The 18789-nt window shown below is 44.5% G+C and overlaps 1 protein-coding gene across 3 annotated transcripts in view; it reads left to right on the top strand.

The window, feature by feature from the left end:
• LOC135544554 (collagen alpha-1(XI) chain-like) overlaps window positions 1-18789 on the top strand; it is a 126674-nt gene that overhangs the window by 55593 nt on the left and 52292 nt on the right. For all 3 annotated transcript variants that reach the window (XM_064972252.1, XM_064972251.1, XM_064972250.1), the window contains exons 5-7: window positions 13894-14025; window positions 17259-17372; window positions 17667-18053. In XM_064972252.1, the coding sequence (XP_064828324.1) occupies window positions 13894-14025; window positions 17259-17372; window positions 17667-18053 (633 nt within the window). The remainder of the gene's footprint in view (window positions 1-13893; window positions 14026-17258; window positions 17373-17666; window positions 18054-18789) is intronic.

Raw genomic sequence — 18789 nt, 5'->3', positions numbered from 1 at the left:
TACAGCGCCAGTGTGATGCAGTATCTGGCTATAGTTATAGAGTACTGTAGTCGTGGCCGTGTTATATTTATTCAACCTTTATGCAATTATCATTCGCTCTGCAGGAAGAGTAATTCACCAGAATTGATGTTTATATTTTGCGTGTGTGTGTGTCTGTTTTATGCATGTTTGTGTGTGTGTATTTATGTGTCTGTATGCGTTTGAGTGCACTTGTGTGTCTGTGTGCGTGAGAGAGAAAGAGACACTCTTAGAGGGCGTCGGCAGACCGTGTCCAATGATCTTAAACACTGTCGTTTCCCATTGTCTGTGCCAAGATAAACCTGGGATAATAAGGCCCATCCCCTGCCAGCCAGGCAGGTATACGGGAAACAACATTATGTGAAATGAATGGCTGTGGCCACAGAGGAGCGAGAGAGAGAGAGAGCCAATACAGACAGGACAGATGTGATCCAGCCTGTAAGCTCTCGGTCTTCTCTACGGGACTGGGACAGAGACAGGCAGTGAGGTAGGGGAGGAAGGAGGGAGGAATGTTGAGAGAGGGGGAGATAAGAGAGAAAGGGTTGGGGGGGAGGCAGAAAGAAGGAGAGGACAGAAGAGGGAGGACAAGATGTGGGCAGAGGAAGAGAGAGAAGGAGAGAGAGACTGAGGGAGAGAGGGGTGGATGGATGGATGGGGCAATGTCTGGGTATCCATTGCCTCTGGCACAGGACTCTGTTGGCAGACACAAATTGAATTTGACTGTGTCTGATGGTGATTTAGGGATTTTCTCGTTTGGAAGTTATACTTTGTGAAAGTTCAGTCAGAACTAATGGGGAACCGTTTACTCTCTCAACAACTGTCTATTTTGGCAATAAGTAACATATTGATCCTCCAAAAAAAGGGCAATATAGACAAAGAGAATGAATACAGAGACATAGAAAAGGGGAGGGTGACGGAGAGAATGATAGAGAGAAAGAGAGACACAGAGGTGCAGAGAGAGAGTGAGAGAAAAGGAGAGCGAGACCAAGAGGTCAAGAGAGACCGAGGTGGAGAAAGAGAGGGCTAGCCACTATAGGTACGAATGTGACGGGTTTTTGGTCCAGGACCTGGAAAGAATGAGGAGTTCTCTTCTCTCTCCACTGATGTCAGCCTTTGAACGGTGGCCATAATGCGTGACATCATCCAGAGGTTTCCATGGTGCTGCTGATAGGTTGTCCCAGGATGGGGGTGGCTGGACAGGGGGAGGAGTACTAAGGGGGAGGTAGAGCAGGAGAGGAGAGGAAAGGAAAAGACAAGGGGTCGGTAAAGATAGAGGGAGGGTTGAGGGAAAGACAGGGGAGGGTAGAGGTAGAAGGAGAGGTAGGCTGCAGGTATGGCGGCACAAAGGAGTCAACAGAGGCAGCAGGAAGGTAGAAACAAGGGTTCGGGTTGACTGAGACAGTAGGGGGATGGAGGTATAAACCGGGACAGACAGGGGTGAGGGACAGACAGGGGTGAGGTGAGGGATGGAGGTGAAGTGAATGGTGTAGGGCCAGGGACAGACAGGGGTGAGGTGTAGGGCTCCTGTGAGGGAGACAGGTGAAGTGAATGGTGTAGGGCCAGGGACAGACAGGGTGAGGTGTAGGGCTCCTGTGAGGGAGACAGGTGAAGTGAATGGGGTAGGGCCAGGGACAGACAGGGTTGAGGTGTAGGGCTCCTGTGAGGGAGACAGGTGAAGTGAATGGTGTAGGGCCAGGGACAGACAGGGGTGAGGTGTAGGGCTCCTGTGAGGGAGACAGGTGAAGTGAATGGTGTAGGGCAGACAGGGGTGACTCCTGTGAGGGAGACAGGTGAAGTGAATGGTGTTGGGCCAGGGACAGACAGGGGTGAGGTGTAGGGCTCCTGTGAGGGAGACAGGTGAAGTGAATGGTGTAGGGCCAGGGACAGACAGGGGTGAGGTGTAGGGCTCCTGTGAGGGAGACAGGTGAAGTGAATGGGGTAGGGCCAGGGACAGACAGGGTTGAGGTGTAGGGCTCCTGTGGCAGCAGTGCTGTGAGCCAGGAAAAAGCAGTAAACCACAGGAACCCATGATGCTCGTTAAGCGGCTTCATTTCAGATTATTACAGATCTATAAGGAGTTTCCCATGTCCTGTTTCCTCTTTTTCACATTCTTCACTTTCTTTTTGCCTGTCCTGCATTTCATAACATCTCGTCAGGTAAACATAACACAGATAGAAATAGAGATATGGGGATCAAGGTAATTGCAGTTCCAGGTACTCCCTCTACAGAGACTGACAACTGACAGGTGAGTTAGCAGAATTCCTATCAAGAAGATTTGTCAGTGATAGATGGTCCGGACCAATGACAGGACCAATGACTACAGTGATGGTGGCTGAGATGGTAAAGAAGCAGACTTTAAGAGCCTCCGTAGACCAAGCTTATATACCCAGACATTACTTCCAATTATCGTTCTCAAAAAACGTTTCTACACAATAATCAGGAAAGGCCTTCAAAATATATATACCCCCACTGCAGTTCTCCCACTAGGGGTTGCGACTCCAACTTTGAACACCACTATTAGGTCCTCTTTGCGTGCTTTCTTTCTCAGGTACGTAGTGTCTCATGTCTCTGTTGACCATTGAATAGTGTCATGTATTTTTTTATGTCTTTTCACAGTTTCTGAAGCACTATAAAAGTGGAGTCCCCAAACGAATAGCTTCAGTGGCTCATACTTCATTCATAGACTTTCTATTCTCAGACAGTTGCCTGATGTCTCAGGTACGGATTGACACGCATTGAAAAGGGATCAAATGAAGCTGAATTATTCAATATTCAAGAACCTTACTGTTTGGTTAGCTTACTTCATTCACGCTTGGCCTTCTCCTATGATGCCTTTTTGGCATATACTATGCTTAATTAACCCTGTGAGAACACACTAGCTGCTAGCTCTTAATGAGTTATTATGTGACCTTATATTGAGTTTAACACAGTTCAGTCGTCTAGCCCCAGACAGACACGTTTCTCCCCTGGATCACCGGGAGAATTTCCTTAATTCATGGCAGATGTCTGGGTTTCAACTCAACCCTCCCTCACCCCCTCCCTCAACCCCCTCTCTCAACCCCCTTAATGATCGGAGCAGGCCCACAAGTAGAAGTGTGCCCTCAGCACTTCTTTTGCGCCTTTCAGCAAATGGCCAAGCCAAACATTCCCAAATGTGCACCTCTGCACCACCTTCCCCCAGTGCTCCTGGCCAACGTCATAGTCAGAGAGGCGGACTGGAAAAAATCCATCCATAATCCTGTGCGGTGGAGGTGACTCTCTCGCAAGAAAAGGGGAGGGGGGAGGAGAAAGGGGAGGAGGAGAAAGAGGGGCGGAAGGGAGTGGATGGTACCCAAAGAGGAGAGGGGGAGGAGAGAGAGGACCCAAAGCGTATCCAGAAGCACGACAAGAGCAGAAGGGGGTGAGGCAGTTAGGGAGGGGGTGTTGGGAGGGTGAGAGGGGGTCTGGTGGATAAGTGAGGTGATAGACTCATCTGTGGCTTTCGGCAGCTTCACTGAGCTCTGAGAATCAGCCACTGTCTGGAGGGGATACTGTGTATGTGTATAAATGTGACTCACAACCTGGATTCGGTCTTTTGTAGCAACATTGTTGTTGTTTTTTACATTGGAAACAAGTAGAGACTCAGAGCTACAAAATGGTATATCAAACAGTGCATGTTTGAGGAACAATGGGAAAGTAATTATGCTTTGAAAGTTGATAAACTTGTAAACTTTTTAGAAAACAGCCTATGAATGTTTTGGTATCTTTGTCCACACCCATTTAGCATCGTTCACACCCTCTTAAGCTTTAGCCCCACCCATCTCGTTTCGGTCTCGGAGCGTTCAGAGCGCACGCTTAACGCTCCGGCCAATGATTTATTTACCTCTGGATAACATATGAACACAGCCTAACCAGCTCTGCTGGCAACAATTTCATTACTCTTTTTTGCCGACGTTTACTAACCCCGGCCATATTCAACAGGTGTTGTGCATTTTAGCTTAAGACATGTAGCTTGCTAGGTAAACAATTAACCTAGCTGGGTAAACAACGTGTAAGATCACACACGTCAAGTAACATTAGCTAACGAGCCGCCCAGCTAACGTTAGCTAGTTAAACAACAATGGACATAGTGCCAAATCATGCCATTACCACCCTGCATGAAGCTGCTGGGAGCAAACCAACCAGCTAGCTAGCTAACATTAGGCTCTAACTAGCAAAGCAAACGGTTCTGGGATACGAATGTTAACATCATACACTTAACATTAGCTAGGGAGCCAGCCAGCTAACGTTAGCTAGCTAACAGTACACTTTAGCTTGAATTGAAACCACTTTCTGTCAAAACGTATAATATTTGAAAATGTAGCTAGCTAATGCTAGACTATCTTACCCGTCCGTGTACATCATCATGCATGATGGATGCGTCTCCCTGTCACGGATACCATGCCACGGTTGCCCTTAGTTTGAAGATGTAATCCAGAGACAGGTGTTTTGTACATCTCTTTAGCTATTACTCTAATGCCATTGATTTCAAAACTCAAGCGCCAGGAAGTGGAGAGCAACACTTATGCAGCTTCACTACACGATTCATTTAAAAAAAGATGTGTTCGACAGGATTTCCAACACAGTATGACCAGCTCAAATAGGCAGAAGCCTTTTACAGTTGAAGTCGTAAGTTTACATACACTTAGGTTGGAGTCATTAACTCGTTTTTCAACCACTCCACAGTTTTTGGTTTTGGCAAGTCAGTTAGGACATCTAGTTTGTGCATGACACAGTAATTTTTCCAACAATTGTTTACAGACAGATTATTTCACTTATAACTCACTGTGTCACAATTCCAATGGGTTAGAAGTTTAGGTACACTAAGTTGACTCTGCCTTTAAACAGCTTGGAAAATTCCAGAAAATTATGTCATGGCTTTAGAAATATCTGATAGGCTTATTGACATCATTTGAGTCAATTGGAGGTGTACCTGTGGATGTATTTCAAGGACTACCTTCAAACTCAGTGCCTCTTTGCTTGACATCATGGGAAAATCAAAAGAAATCAGCCAAGACCTTGTAGACCTCCACAACTCTGGTTCATCCTTGGGAGCAATTTCCAAACGCCTGAAGGTACCACGTTCATCTGTACAAGCAATAGTACGCAACTATAAACACCATGGGACCACTCAGCCATCATAAAGCTCAGGAAGGAGACGCGTTCTGTCTCCTAGAGATGAACGTACTTTGGTGCAAAAAGTGCAAATCAATCCCAGAACAAGAGCTAAGGACCTTGTGAAGATGCTGTAGGAAACCGGTACAAAAGTATCTATATCCACATTAAAACGAGTCCTATATCGACATAACCTGAAAGGCCGCTCAGCGGAAGAAGCCACTGTTCCAAAACCGCCATAAAAAGCCAGACTACGGTTGCAACTGCACGTGGGGACAAAGATCATACTTTTTGGAGAAATGTCCTCTGGTCTGATGAAACAAAAATAGAACCGTTTGGCCATAATGACCATTGTTATGTTTGGAGGAAAAAGGGGGGACTTGCAAGCCGAAGAACACCATCCCAACCGTGAAGCACTGGGTGGAAGCATCACGTTGTGCGGGTGCTTTGCTGCAGGAGGGATTGGTGCACTTCACAAAATAGATGGCATCATGAGGTGGCAAAATTATGTGGAAATATTGAAGCAACATCTCAAGACATCAGTCAGGAAGTTAAAGCTTGGGTCTTCCAAATGGACTATGATCCCAAGCATACTTCCAAAGTTGTGGCAAAATGGCTTTAAGGACAACAAAGTCAAGATATTGGAGTGGCCATCACAAAGCCCTGACTACAATCCCATAGAAAATTTGTGGGAAGAACTGAAAAAGCATGTGCGAGCAAGGAGGCCTACAAACCTGACTCCGTTACACCAGCTCTGTCAGGAGGAATGGGCCAAAATTCACCCAACTTATTGTGGGAAGCTTGTGGAAGGCTACACGAAATGTTTGACCCAAGTTAAACAATTTAAAGACGATGCTACCAAATACTAATTGAGTGTATGTAAACTTCTGACTCACTGGGAATGTGATGAAAGAAATAAAGCCTGAAATAAATCATTCTCTCTACTATTATCCACATTCTTAATTAAAGTGGTGATCCTAACTGACCTAAGACAGGGAAGTTTTATTTGGATTAAATGTCAGGAATTATGAAAAACTGGGTTTAAATGTATTTGGCTAAGGTGTATGTAAACATCCGACTTCAACTGTATATGGCAGACCAATCCAAACTCCTCTCTCGGCATGTCCAGCCGACTCATTATCTCAGCCAATCATGGCTAGTGGGAAGGTTGTAGGCTTTTGTCACGTTCGTCATAGTTAGGAGACCAAGGCACAGCGTGATATCAATACATCTTCTTTAATTAACGAAGAACACTAAACAAACTAACAAAATAACAAAAACGACCGTGACGCTAATACAACGAGTGCTGACATGCAACTACACATAGACAATTACCCATCAAACCAAAATAGAAAATGTACAACCTAAATTGGATCCTCAATCAGAGATCACGATAAACAGCTGCCTCTGATTGGGAACCAATTCAGGCCACTATAGACCTACATTTACCTAGACATACCAAAACCCCATAGATAATACAAACAAAAAATAGAAAAGACAAAAACACACAAACCACCCTCGTCACACCCTGACCTAACCAAAATAATAAAGAAAACAAAGATAACTAAGGTCAGGGCATGACAGCTTTTTCTGTGGCTTAACCCCCAATGCTCGTAATTTAGCAATTGTATTTGTATTTACATATGGCATACCAGTTAGTTGTTAAGGCACATGAAAGTTTACATGTTCCAGTTGGCTTTTCTGCCTAAAAATGCATTTTGATAAAAAATGTACGTTAAATTGGCTCTCCTGTGAAGTCATGACTTGCGACATACACGTAGTTTCCTGAAAATGGTCACAAATGTTTGTGCCTTAAGTGTGTGTGTGTCTTAAGTGTGTGTGTGTGTCTTATGTGTGTGTGTGTGTGTGTGTGGTGGAGGGGTCTGAAGGTGCATTTGACGGTGTATGTGGGTAAATGCAACTCTAACAATTTGTATATTACTGTGACAGTGTCTCTGTGTCTTCTCCCTCTGTGTGTGTTGATTTATAGCCCTTGCAGTGCAGTGAGCTGACCTGTGCAGTGTGTTGCTTGGTTAGTGTGGTCAGGTTGAAGAATGCCCAGGCAGGCGTTGAGCTCTGGGTTGGTGTTGGTGGAGGTCTGGGTATGTCGGGCAGCAGCTCTGGGTTTGCTATGTAAATAATGATTTGGATCATGCTGTGAAGAGCTTTGATGTGGGACGGGCAACCAGGTAGGCAGAGGTGGACCAAGACCTCCCATAGTCCTACCCTGCTCTCTTGGCCCTGCTGCCCACAATCTGACACACCGGGAGAAAAACACTTTAGAAAAAGTTTACGTTTAACCTGGACCTCCGTTTCAAAATGTGAATCAGCAAATTAGAATCGCCACGCAAGATTTTTGTCTTGGTTAACCGAGATTGAACTGCTCTATAAGGAGTGCCTCCAATCCACACTTTGGTTTTGGTAAGTCAAACACTTATGTTCGCATTTTTGGACTAAGAACTTTGTTTTACTCTGCATAGAGTGTCTGAAGGTACACTTCAACACTGCTGTGATGTTACCGTCACACTGACTGTTTTGGAATACAATACCGATAGAAGGCCCATATTTTTGTGAGAAATTACACTGGTCACTCAAAACATTCATAAAATATGTATTATTTATAAATAGCCCACACTTAATGATTTATAAGGACCTATATTAAACAGCTTATGAATGATCTTATAAATCATTGTTAAATACTTTAAAAAGTTGTTGGTAAATGTGTGAATAATTAGGTTATTAGCATTTACAAATGTGGGAGTAATGATCAATAAATGATGAATAAACTATTTACTAACCCATTGTAAATGCTTTATTACGTTGCATTAATATACAGTTCTACCCTCTCCTGCCCCCACCTGGGCACAACTGGAACAGCACTGGTTAATGGCTGGTAGGTGGATGCTGTTCAGGGCATGGCTTGATCTACTGATATAGTCTTGTATTTTGAGATACTACAGAAACAGGCCCCCCCATATACACACATCCTCTTGTCTTTCATTTGGATCCCTTCTTTAGAACTTGGACTTTTGCTCTCCTTCCATCCCTCCTCTCACATACACAGGCCTGCAGCCGTACCTTGAACACGCTGGATGTGTTTGTCCTGCTACTCCATGACTTACGGACACAGGCAGCAGTTTTTCCATTGATGGCTGGCTGGGAGTATAGATCGTGTTTCACCGTATCCCACAGAGATGCTGACAGGGTGGCTACAGGGCAGTGTGTGTGTGTGTGTGTGTGTGTGTGTAGTACTGTTATTGTCTGGTTGTGCTCTGTTAAACACCAGTCTGATGGGATATGTGATGCTTAGTTCAGCAGAAAGAAACGGTTCCCCCAGATCCCGCCATTCCCTCAGAAATAGGACCTGTAATTGGGGCGTCTCTGAATGTTCCGCCAGGGCTATGAAATACAGCCATTGCTGTTTGTGTGCCTGGTAAAGTGTGTGTGTGTTTCTCTCTCTCCTCTACCGATCCTATAATCTTTGATATTTTTATTTATTTTCTTGGGTTAAGCCAAACCACTGCTTGTCCATGCCATCTCTTGCCTAAGGATACAGTAGTGGCCTCTCATAGTACACTGAAGGAATCCACAACTACTGACTCTGCAAAGCCATACATACAGTACGCCTCCATTGAACATCCCCGCCATTAGTTCAGCTGCAATGCTAATGCCAAGGCCCATTAACATCATATTGATAAATGGTGGTTTGATGAAGGCTTGGTTAAGGCCATAGAAATAAATATATTGGAAACATTTGGTCTGCATTGAATATTAACTCTTTGGCAGCTATATAAGGAAAAATATGAGCGTACACCTGGGGAGTGTAGTAATGACATCCACCAGAAGTCTTTGTACTGCCAGTTTAAGCAACACTTGGCTGGGCCTTTCTGTTATAAAGAGACCAAGGTTTGCGTCCCAAATGGAAACCTATTCTCGATGTAGTACACTACTTTTTGACCAGTGCTCATAGTGCTCTACACACTGAAAAATGAGAATTCCTCAAGGGTTCTTTGGGAAGGGTGATAGTTCTTTTTTAAATTTTACTAGGCAAGTCAGTTAAGAACAAATTCTTATTTTCAATGACGGCCTAGGAACAGTGTGTTAAATGCCTGTTCAGGGGCAGAACAAGAGATTTGTACCTTGTCAGCTCGGGATTTGAACTTGCAACACTTTCGATTAATAATCCAACGCTCTAACCACTAGGCTACCCTGCACCATATTGACCCAAATAACCCTTTCAGCTCTTCAATGTTTCTTTACTGTATGGAATTTGAACAATATAATATGGATGACCAAATTCATTTTTTTTTTAAACCTGTATGGTTCTTCAGAAAGGTCTACAAAGAACCTTTCAGATTGAAAAGGGTTCTTTATGGAACCGTTCTCCACAAAGGTTCTATAAAGAACCATAAAAAAAAACGGTTGTAATCCTTTTTTTGGTTCTATATCGAACCTTTTTTAAATGGTTCTTTATAGAACCGTAGGAAAGGATTCTTTATAGCACCGTACAGGTTCCATTTAGAACCTTATGAGCATGGTTCTTTATTGAACCTTCTAAAAAGAGTTCTGTTGTATATATCACCAAAAAGGGTTCCGCTATGGTTACAAGCCACAGAACCTCTATCTTAGAACCATCATTTTGTTGTGCGTAACAAAAATTTTATCAACCCCTACAAAAATCTCCATTCATTATTTCCTTGTTGCTGCAGGATTATTTTCCTGCTTGTAGCAAACTGTCTCAAATTAAGATCCAGCATCAATACGTAGAGAATAGGGTGCCATTTGGGACACATCCCAACCCAGGCCCATACAAGGGAAATCAAAACCAGCTTAGTAGTGACAAGAAGTAACAAACGTTTTACTGTGTAGTTTGTCTTTATCAAGGGGAACATGGTATTTTAAAATGACTTGCGTAAAATGGTCTTTGGTTTCCTTCTGGTGAGGTTGGAGAATTGATCTTTAACTGCATTGGACTGAATTGTATCTTTGTGAATACAGGACACGCCACAACCAACTGAACTTTTTGTGCTTTAAAAGACAAGCATAAAGCACAAAATGTGACCCTAGCTAGAAGTAATCTTTCCGCTGACAGTAAATCTCAATGGATGTGTCGCGCTTTCTTTTTTACGTTCTCTCCCACTGTCTATGGGGTTTAAACAAAGCTCACTTCCTGGGCTTGCGTCTTGCCTGGTGGTTACTGGCCTATGGCGGTAGACCTCTGTTGATTACCTTAGAGTTGAACCTTCAGCACCAGCTGGAACTGGGAGCACAGTATGGTTCAGCACGGTTCAACACAGTGATGGTGACAAATGCCAGCGCTTTCTCTCTCCTCCCTCAAGGGCTTTAGCCTTCTAGTTCCAAGCACTGCACAATCAAACACATGCATCAGCTTTTCCCAACGAAATGTTGTAAAACGCCACAGCTTCCCTCGTTACCTGTATGGAGACGTGGGTGTATTGTATTGTGTGCGTGTTTGTGTTTTTCTATGTGGTGGTGTTCTTATTGCCCCGGCTGTGTTCTCAGCGTCTGAAAATGTATGACTAAGCGTTCCGTCTGGGTGAATTGAGGATCGCGCCACGTGTGGTCTGGCACCGCCCGGCCCTGGTACCCTGGGGGAGAGAAACGGGAGAAGGAAGCAGGAGATGGGGAAGCATCTAGTCACATCCCCCTGGCGCCCACTGAATGGTCTCAATTTAGTTTTATTGAATTTTCGCTGAGCTAATGGGCAGCCATTTTAAACTTTCACTCTAGAGCAGCTGTGAATCAAAGATACTCTATACTCTACACTTGCTAAGTAGAACCATACAGGGTTCTTCAGTTTGTCCCCTTTTTGGTGCTAGGTAGAACCTTTTGCAAAGAGTAGGGTTCAATGTAGGGTACTTTATATAACCCCTTGTATTTGGTTCTACCTAGAACCCTCTATGAAGGGTTCTACTGAGAACCCTTTTATCTTTGGAGTATAGTGTAGCATATTTGTGTAGCATAAAATGTATCAACCAATAAATGTGCATGCAAAAACACAAATATTAAAACAAACAGTTATGAAAATCATCCAGCAATAGAGCATTCTTGGAAATATGATGTATGGCTCATCAAATAACCCCTTCTTCAAAAAACAGTTCTCAGGGTGGTCAAGGTTCTAGGTAGAACCCTTTGCCTTACAACGAACCCCTGTTTTCCAAAAATGGTTCTTCAGGTCAAAAAGATTATTGGTAGAACTCTTGGTAGAACCATATACAAAGAACCCTTTTGGAACCCTTTTTTCTGATAGTGTAGAGACACACAGACAGACCGATTGACAACTTAAGCACTGACACAGGATGAGTTTGGTCAACATCCCAGTTTAGTCCATAAGGGTCTGAGAAACAAACCTGACTTGGTCCAACACTTTTCCATCACCAACACTTAACAGCTTACAGATGGCTGTTTTTGCTTCAAATCGGTATCTTCCGGGTTCTGATATTGACAACAACAACAACAAAAGATATGGGTTCAAATGACGCATCTATTAACATCCGGACAGCTCAAATGTCTTGGAGATCCTGAGAGCCTTGAGCGTGATGCTGGATTAGCCATGGTGTGTAAATGTCTTGGAGATCCTGAGAGCCTTGAGCGTGATGCTGGAGTAGCCATGGTGTGTAAATGTCTTGGAGATCCTGAGAGCCTTGAGCGTGATGCTGGAGAAGCCATGGTGTGTAAATGGCTTGGAGATCCTGAGAGCCTTGAGCGTGATGCTGGAGTAGCCATGGTGTGTAAATGGCTTAGAGATCCTGAGAGCCTTGAGCGTGATGCTGGAGTAGCCATGGTGTGTAAATGGCTTGGAGATCCTGAGAGCCTTGAGCGTGATGCTGGAGTAGCCATGGTGTGTAAATGGCTTGGAGATCCTGAGAGCCTTGAGCGTGATGCTGGAGTAGCCATGGTGTGTAAATGGCTTGGAGATCCTGAGAGCCTTGAGCGTGATGCTGGAGTAGCCATGGTGTGTAAATGGCTTGGAGATCCTGAGAGCCTTGAGCGTGATGCTGGAGTAGCCATGGTGTGTAAATGGCTTGGAGATCCTGAGAGCCTTGAGCGTGATGCTGGAGTAGCCATGGTGTGTAAATGGCTTGGAGATCCTGAGAGCCTTGAGCGTGATGCTGGAGTAGCCATGGTGTGTAAATGGCTTGGAGATCCTGAGAGCCTTGAGCGTGATGCTGGAGTAGCCATGGTGTGTAAATGGCTTTAGCAGAGCACTTCATCTGGAAGACAGAGTCCTAGTTGGCTTCCCTTTCATCCACCAGGAAGACAGACACCAGCCAGAAGACATCAGGAAACAATATTGGACTGTGTGGTGTTGTGCATGTAGAGAATCACTACGCACATGCAAATTAATGCTGGAGACCTTCAGATGAATGCTTTTCTGCAAACTGTTGTTGGTTGCACCACAAGTGACAAATACTCTCTGTAAGTAATAAAGATTCTTCATGCATGGAGAATCAGACGTGGAAAAACAAAAGTGTTTTTCAGTCATTTCAAACAGCTGGCAGATGGAGTTAATGAAAGACTGAAAGGTTGGCGTGCCTATGCATACATATTTGGATGTGTACATACTGTGGGTTGAATAAAAACATGATTTGATGGCATTTGTGAGGAAATGTTACTACGTGTGGTTTAGAGCAGTGTTAAAATAAAAATCTTTGTTGATTTCTTGATATGTGTTGTTAGTGCTGGCTTGGGAAGTGTACTGTGTAGTTGAGGTACAAGTCTTGTCAAGGTTTTAACATATAGTATAACACTCACACCCAACTCCCTATGCAGCCTGGTGATCCTGCTGAACCACTCGCTCTCTCTTTCTCACCCTCCGTCTCTCTCTGTAAACCACCATGTTCATTAGATATATGTGCCAGAGCCGTTCAGCCCATGTTGTCTCCATACACAGTCAGAAAAAGGGTACATTAGGGTACGGTATTGTTCTCGGGGCTACAAAAAGATCAATACACATAGTGTACCGTCAGAAGTATGTATTCATGGATGCAGAGGGGAGCCAAGCTTCCCCCAAAATTTGACCAACGTAAAAACAATTTATCTTTCGTCTCTCTGTTTTCATAATTCGCAGCTCGCTGTATCTATCTGACAGGAGAAATCATCAGAGCGAGGGAAACGGCGCCCCTCTGTCTCAGTATGTGTAGCCCATGTATCCGGTGCTGTCTGGACAAAAAGAGTATGACATGTTGCCGCCGTAGCACTTGATTGATTGATGCCAGTAAGCATTTGGTCGCCGTTGATAAAAAATATATTTAAGAAAAGATAATACAAAAAAAACTGTGGGTGTTCCTGGCACAGAAAAACACCCCCCAAGGGAGGCCTGATTTGGATTTGGCATCACACCAATCAAATCCAATTTAAAACCAAATGTCATTGTCCAAAAACGTATGATGTTTTTGGTCTGCTTGTAACCTGTTGTGTCCTGCAGTAGCTAAATTTGCCCTTTCCTAAGCCATGAACGAAGACGGGGATTTGGACGGCCAACCGGTGACTTTAAAGCATCTCAGTGGCCACTACATAGCATCAGCTATCCAGCATTTACAGTATATACATCCTCCTCGTTCTTGCAGTCTATGGTTCAGCCTGCAGGACGCTCTGCGAGACATATTTTCATTGAGTTCACGGTTGACCACTGTCTTTTTAGGGATTTGTTTATTTATTTATTAAAAATAATAATAATTTAACATCACTTTTCACTTCCTTTTTCCTGTGTGTTTCCAGGGAGACATCCAGCAGCTGATGATTGTAGCCGATCACCGTGCTGCCTATGATTACTGCGAGCACTACAGCCCCGACTGTGAGGTCCCTGTCCCAGAGCAGCCCCAGGCACAGGACCCCAACACAGATGAATACGTGAGTCACTTCATCAACTCTCCACCATCTTGTTTCCGATCCATGTTTACAGTATGTTTAGAGTCTGTTTTATATACGTCTCTCTATAAGAGTCTCTCTCTTCTCATGTCTCAGGGTCATTATCTTCAGGTGAAAGCCTACTTGCTGTGTCGGCTTGAGAAGTTTAAAAAGAAGATGATACACTTTTTAATAAAGTGCTAATTGTTTTGACAGGCAGAGGTTAAGGGCAACTATCGGTCAGGGTGGGTCCTTCAAATCAAATCAAATAGTATTGGCCACATACACATGGTTAGTAGATGTTAATGTGAGTGTAGCGAAGTGCTTGTGCTTCTAGTTCCGACCATGCAGTAATATCTAACAAGTAATCTAACAATTTCACAACAACTACCTTATACACACAAGTGTATAGGAATGAATAAGTATATGTACATAGAAATATGTGGACGAGCGATGGCCGAACGGCATAGGCAAGATGCAGTAGATGCTATAGGGTACAGTATATACATATGAGATGAGTAATGTAGCGTATGTAAACATAAAAAGTGGTATTGTCTAAAGTGACTTGATATATTTATTACATCCAATTTTTAATCATTAAAGTGGCTAGAGGTTTGAGTCAGTATGTTGGCAGCAGCCACTCAATGTTAGTGATGGCTGTTTAACAGTCTGATGGCCTTGAGATAGAAGCTGTTTTTCAGTCTTCCGGTCCCAGCTTTGATGCACCTGTACTGACCTCGCCTTCTGGATGATAGCGGGGGGAACAGGCAGTGGCTCGGGAGGTTGTTGTTCTTGATGATCTTTTTGGCCTTCCTGTGACATCGAATGGTGTAGGTGTCCTGGAAGGCAGGTAGTTTGCCGCCAGGTGATGCGTTGTGTAAACCTCACTACTCTCTGGAGAGCCTTGCGGTTGTGGGCGGAGCAGTTACCGTACCAGGCGGTGATACAGCTCGGCAGGATGCTCTCGATTGTGCATCTGTAAAAGTTTGTGAGGGTTTTTGGTGAGGCAAATTTCTTCAGCCTCCTGAGGTTGAAGAAATTCTTCACCACGATGTCTGTGTGGGTGAACCATTTCAGTTTGTCTGTGATGTGTACGCTGAGGAACTTTCCACCTTCTCCACCACTGTCCCATGACTCACGTTGGCTGCGGTGAAGGAGAGTCCGCAGGTTTTGGTAGCGGGCTGTGTCGGTGGCACTGTGTTGTCCTCAAAGCGAGCAATGAAGTTGTTTAGTTTGTCTGGAAGCAAGACATCGGGGTCCGCGACGAGGCTGGTTTTCTTTTTGTAGTCCGTGATTGACTGTAGAACCTGCCACATACCTCTTGTGTCTGGGCTGTTGAATTGCGACTCTACTTCGTCTCTTTACTGACCACTTAGCTTGTATGATTGCCTTGCGGAAGGAATAGCTATACTGTTTGTATTCGGTCATGTTTCCGGTCGCCTTTCCCTTTAGGGCCTTAGGACGAGTACCTGACTTAGCAATAATATAAAAGCTAACCAATGAAGCTCTAAACCAGCTCCAGGTTCTGTGCATTCTATCAAACACCTTCATATACCCTGAGGCGTGGTATTCCCTGATTTACCCTAATCCCTTTATCCATAAGCAGCTCTTTGATTAGGGATCAGGTAGTGTCGGTTGGACAAACTGCTGGAAAGAAAAAAAGAGCTGCATGGCTGAGGGGGAAAACGCTGAAGTTTGCCAGAGAGAAAGTGCTGACTGCTGGGGAAACCAACAGGGTTGAATATGCTATGCAGTGATATTGTAGATAACATATGCAGGAATGGCAGAGTACTTGCCTAGGCCTGTATCTCCATGCGCTATGCTGAATGGAGATTGTCCTTCGTCAGTATCTGCCCCCATTCTATTAAACATCTCTGCTTTCGTACCTTGGTGTGGTAAGGCTTGATCCTTTGGAGGAGAAGGACATTAATTCAAGAAACTAACCAACCACGCACTAGGACTCATTCCAGTTGGTGGTGATCTCACCCTTCTTATGGATGGGGAGTAGTCAGGGAGAGAACCAGAACCATAGTGTGCCCAATCACAGCTCTTGTACCTGGTCGCTTAGGGCCCCCGGCCACTAGGGAACTCGGTCGGGGTCTCAACTTACTGTTGATAGTAGTAATAGTAGAATACAGAAGGTGCAAGTTTGAAATTTGGTTGGTTTTGTCAGAAACTGACAGTCATTCACTTAGCCATTTCAGCTAATATTTTTTTGATTGGTAAATTAGTCTAGTCAGTTATCTAAACTGGCAATATGGGTAGAATTTATGAAATTTGCTTTAATACTGCAGACATTTCTCTCTGCCCCATGGCAAAATGAGTAAAATTGCATGACAGTTGTTATAAAATTGCAAAAGAAATTCTCCGGCCCTTGGCAAAATGTGTAGAATTACAGGGAATTAACTTGAAAATGTTACATTTTCTCTTTTCCGTCAAGAGGGGGGCCCCGACCAAATCATATTACAATAATAAGGCTAATATGGAGAAGAGCTCACAGATCAAATAAACTGAGAGGCACTGATGCAACTAGGACCACCACTCCTCTCAGTACATCATCAGGATGAGCTCTATGACAGAGAGCTTATGGCATGCAATCATTCGGTACATTCGGTGCACCGCCATATGCAAGTAAAGTAAGCTTGCATAAAATGGAAGTGAACCCCACTCCTGCCTACCCGCCCTTCTTAAACACCTTCACTCCTGATCTCCCTTGTACCACCTCACCCCATTGTACCCTCTTAGAACCTTCCAACCCGCTCACCCCAACCCGCAGCGGTATCTAGGTTTAGGGTTGGGCAATTCGGGGGAGTTGTGTTTTGGGAAAGTAGAGAAATGCAGAGGCTAGAAAACGCCCCAAAGTACACAGCAACATGCCCTCGACCTGTTAAGATCTGGGACGGCTTCATTTAGACACCAGTGGAAAAGTGATCTATTATCCATCAGTGACATGTATGAACACAGAAGAGTAGGTCCGCTGAGGCTTAGGAGAGAGAGAGGTCAGATATGGGTCAGATTGACATTCCTGGAAAGGTTTCCGACCAGGGTCGCCATAACGCACACCCTCTCGTATATTATTGCTAGCTGTAGTGTTGTGCTAGCCGTGGTGTTGCGCTTGCCGTGGTGTTGTGCTAGCCGTGGTGTTATGCTCAATAGCACCACTGCTGGAACACACTTTTGACCAATCCGATTGCTTTGCCGGAACTAACCGTTTCATAATTCCCTGTATTGTATAGAACACAGAGGAGGACAGCTATTACTATGAGTATCCTTACTATGAGGACACGGATGGGAAGCCTTCTGAGACTGAGACAGACGAAGCAGCTGGACCTGCCACGGAAGACGTAAAGGTACTGTCCTCTGTCCCCCGTCTCTCTCCAGTTTAGTATGGCGGGTTGTGGGACTTCACACCCTCCCCCATCCTCATCCTTTTTCTTATTACTTATTGATTGTTGTTGAGGATTGCTGTTGATGCTAGCTGAGTATGCTTTCTTGGCCAGATATCCCTTTGAAAAGTTTTCCTTTATCTCAATGGTTTAAAACTGAGGTGAATGAAAATGAATGACGTTAAACAAAGCCGTTGTAAATGCCAGTTGTATACGCTACAGTGGTTCCTCCTAACATTGCATTGTTCTTCTCTCCAGGTGTCCGTGCCAGAGAGCGGCCGTGTCGTCACCTCCGTCAAAGAGGTGGTGTCATCAGTAAGGGAGACAGCCAGTCAGGGAGCCGAGGGCAAAGTGTTGACCAGTACCGCCAATGCTGAAGCTGCCGCTGCTGCTGGAGCTGGGGAGGATACCAACCGTTACGACAACTATGATACGGAAGGTTACGGCAACTACGAGACGTACTACGACGAGTCCACGGCCCTGCCCGACGTCGCTCGCAGGGTCACCATCAGCAGTAGCAGCATGGGGACGGGCGCAGGGGTGGAGCTGGACTTGGGGTCAAAGGTTGACCTGGGCACGGGGGCGGAGATTGAGAAGGTCATCACCACTAGTGGAGGATTCACCATGACACGCAACAGGACCTCCGTGAGTTATCATCATCGTCACACAAAAAAATGCTGGATTAAAAACAACCAAAATTGTGTAAATACTGGACACACGATGGGTTATTTTAACACAGACAGTTGGGTCACTCAGTTGGGCTGTTGGGTTATTGATGCTGGGGTGGGTCAGAGCTGGGTCAGATCAGAAGACTGGAGGAGTGTCTTAGTAGGTGCGTGGTATTCGGATAGTTATTTTTGGCTACCAGTGAGCGTAAATGTCATTCCGGTTCATCTGTTCTGTTGTAATGTTATCTATCTGTTGAGCTCTGACACTTTTGTAGCGTTTGTGAGGCTTTCCCAAGACTATAAGTTTCTCAAGTGCCTAGGCATGTCCCAATGTTGGAAGAGTTACCACTGTTTTAATGTTTATTCTAATAATGTTATTAATGTTATATTAGAATATGTAATGTGCAGTGAATATGAATGACATTTACTCTCACTGGTGGCCAAAAAAAAAACAGAAAGCCACACTGCCAACAGGCCATGCCTCCTGAAAGTCATCTTATTTCCCAAACATGGCTTAATTTATTACTTGGGTTTATATTCACTTTCATGCTTGGTTGATCAGTGTTATAGGCCCCACAGGGTTTCCAAAAATCGGTCCTGGGGCCCGCATTGGGTGCACGTTTTGTTTTTTACCCTGAATACTATTCATGATTCAAATAATCAAAGCCAGATAATGAGTAGGTTATTTGAATCATCTGTGTAGTGCTAGAGTG

The sequence above is a fragment of the Oncorhynchus masou genome, chromosome 8 (genome assembly GCF_036934945.1).
Source record: "Oncorhynchus masou masou isolate Uvic2021 chromosome 8, UVic_Omas_1.1, whole genome shotgun sequence".
NCBI lineage: Eukaryota > Metazoa > Chordata > Actinopteri > Salmoniformes > Salmonidae > Oncorhynchus > Oncorhynchus masou.
The sequence above is the reverse complement of the archived record's forward strand: the minus strand, read 5'-3'. Positions and strand labels throughout refer to the sequence as shown.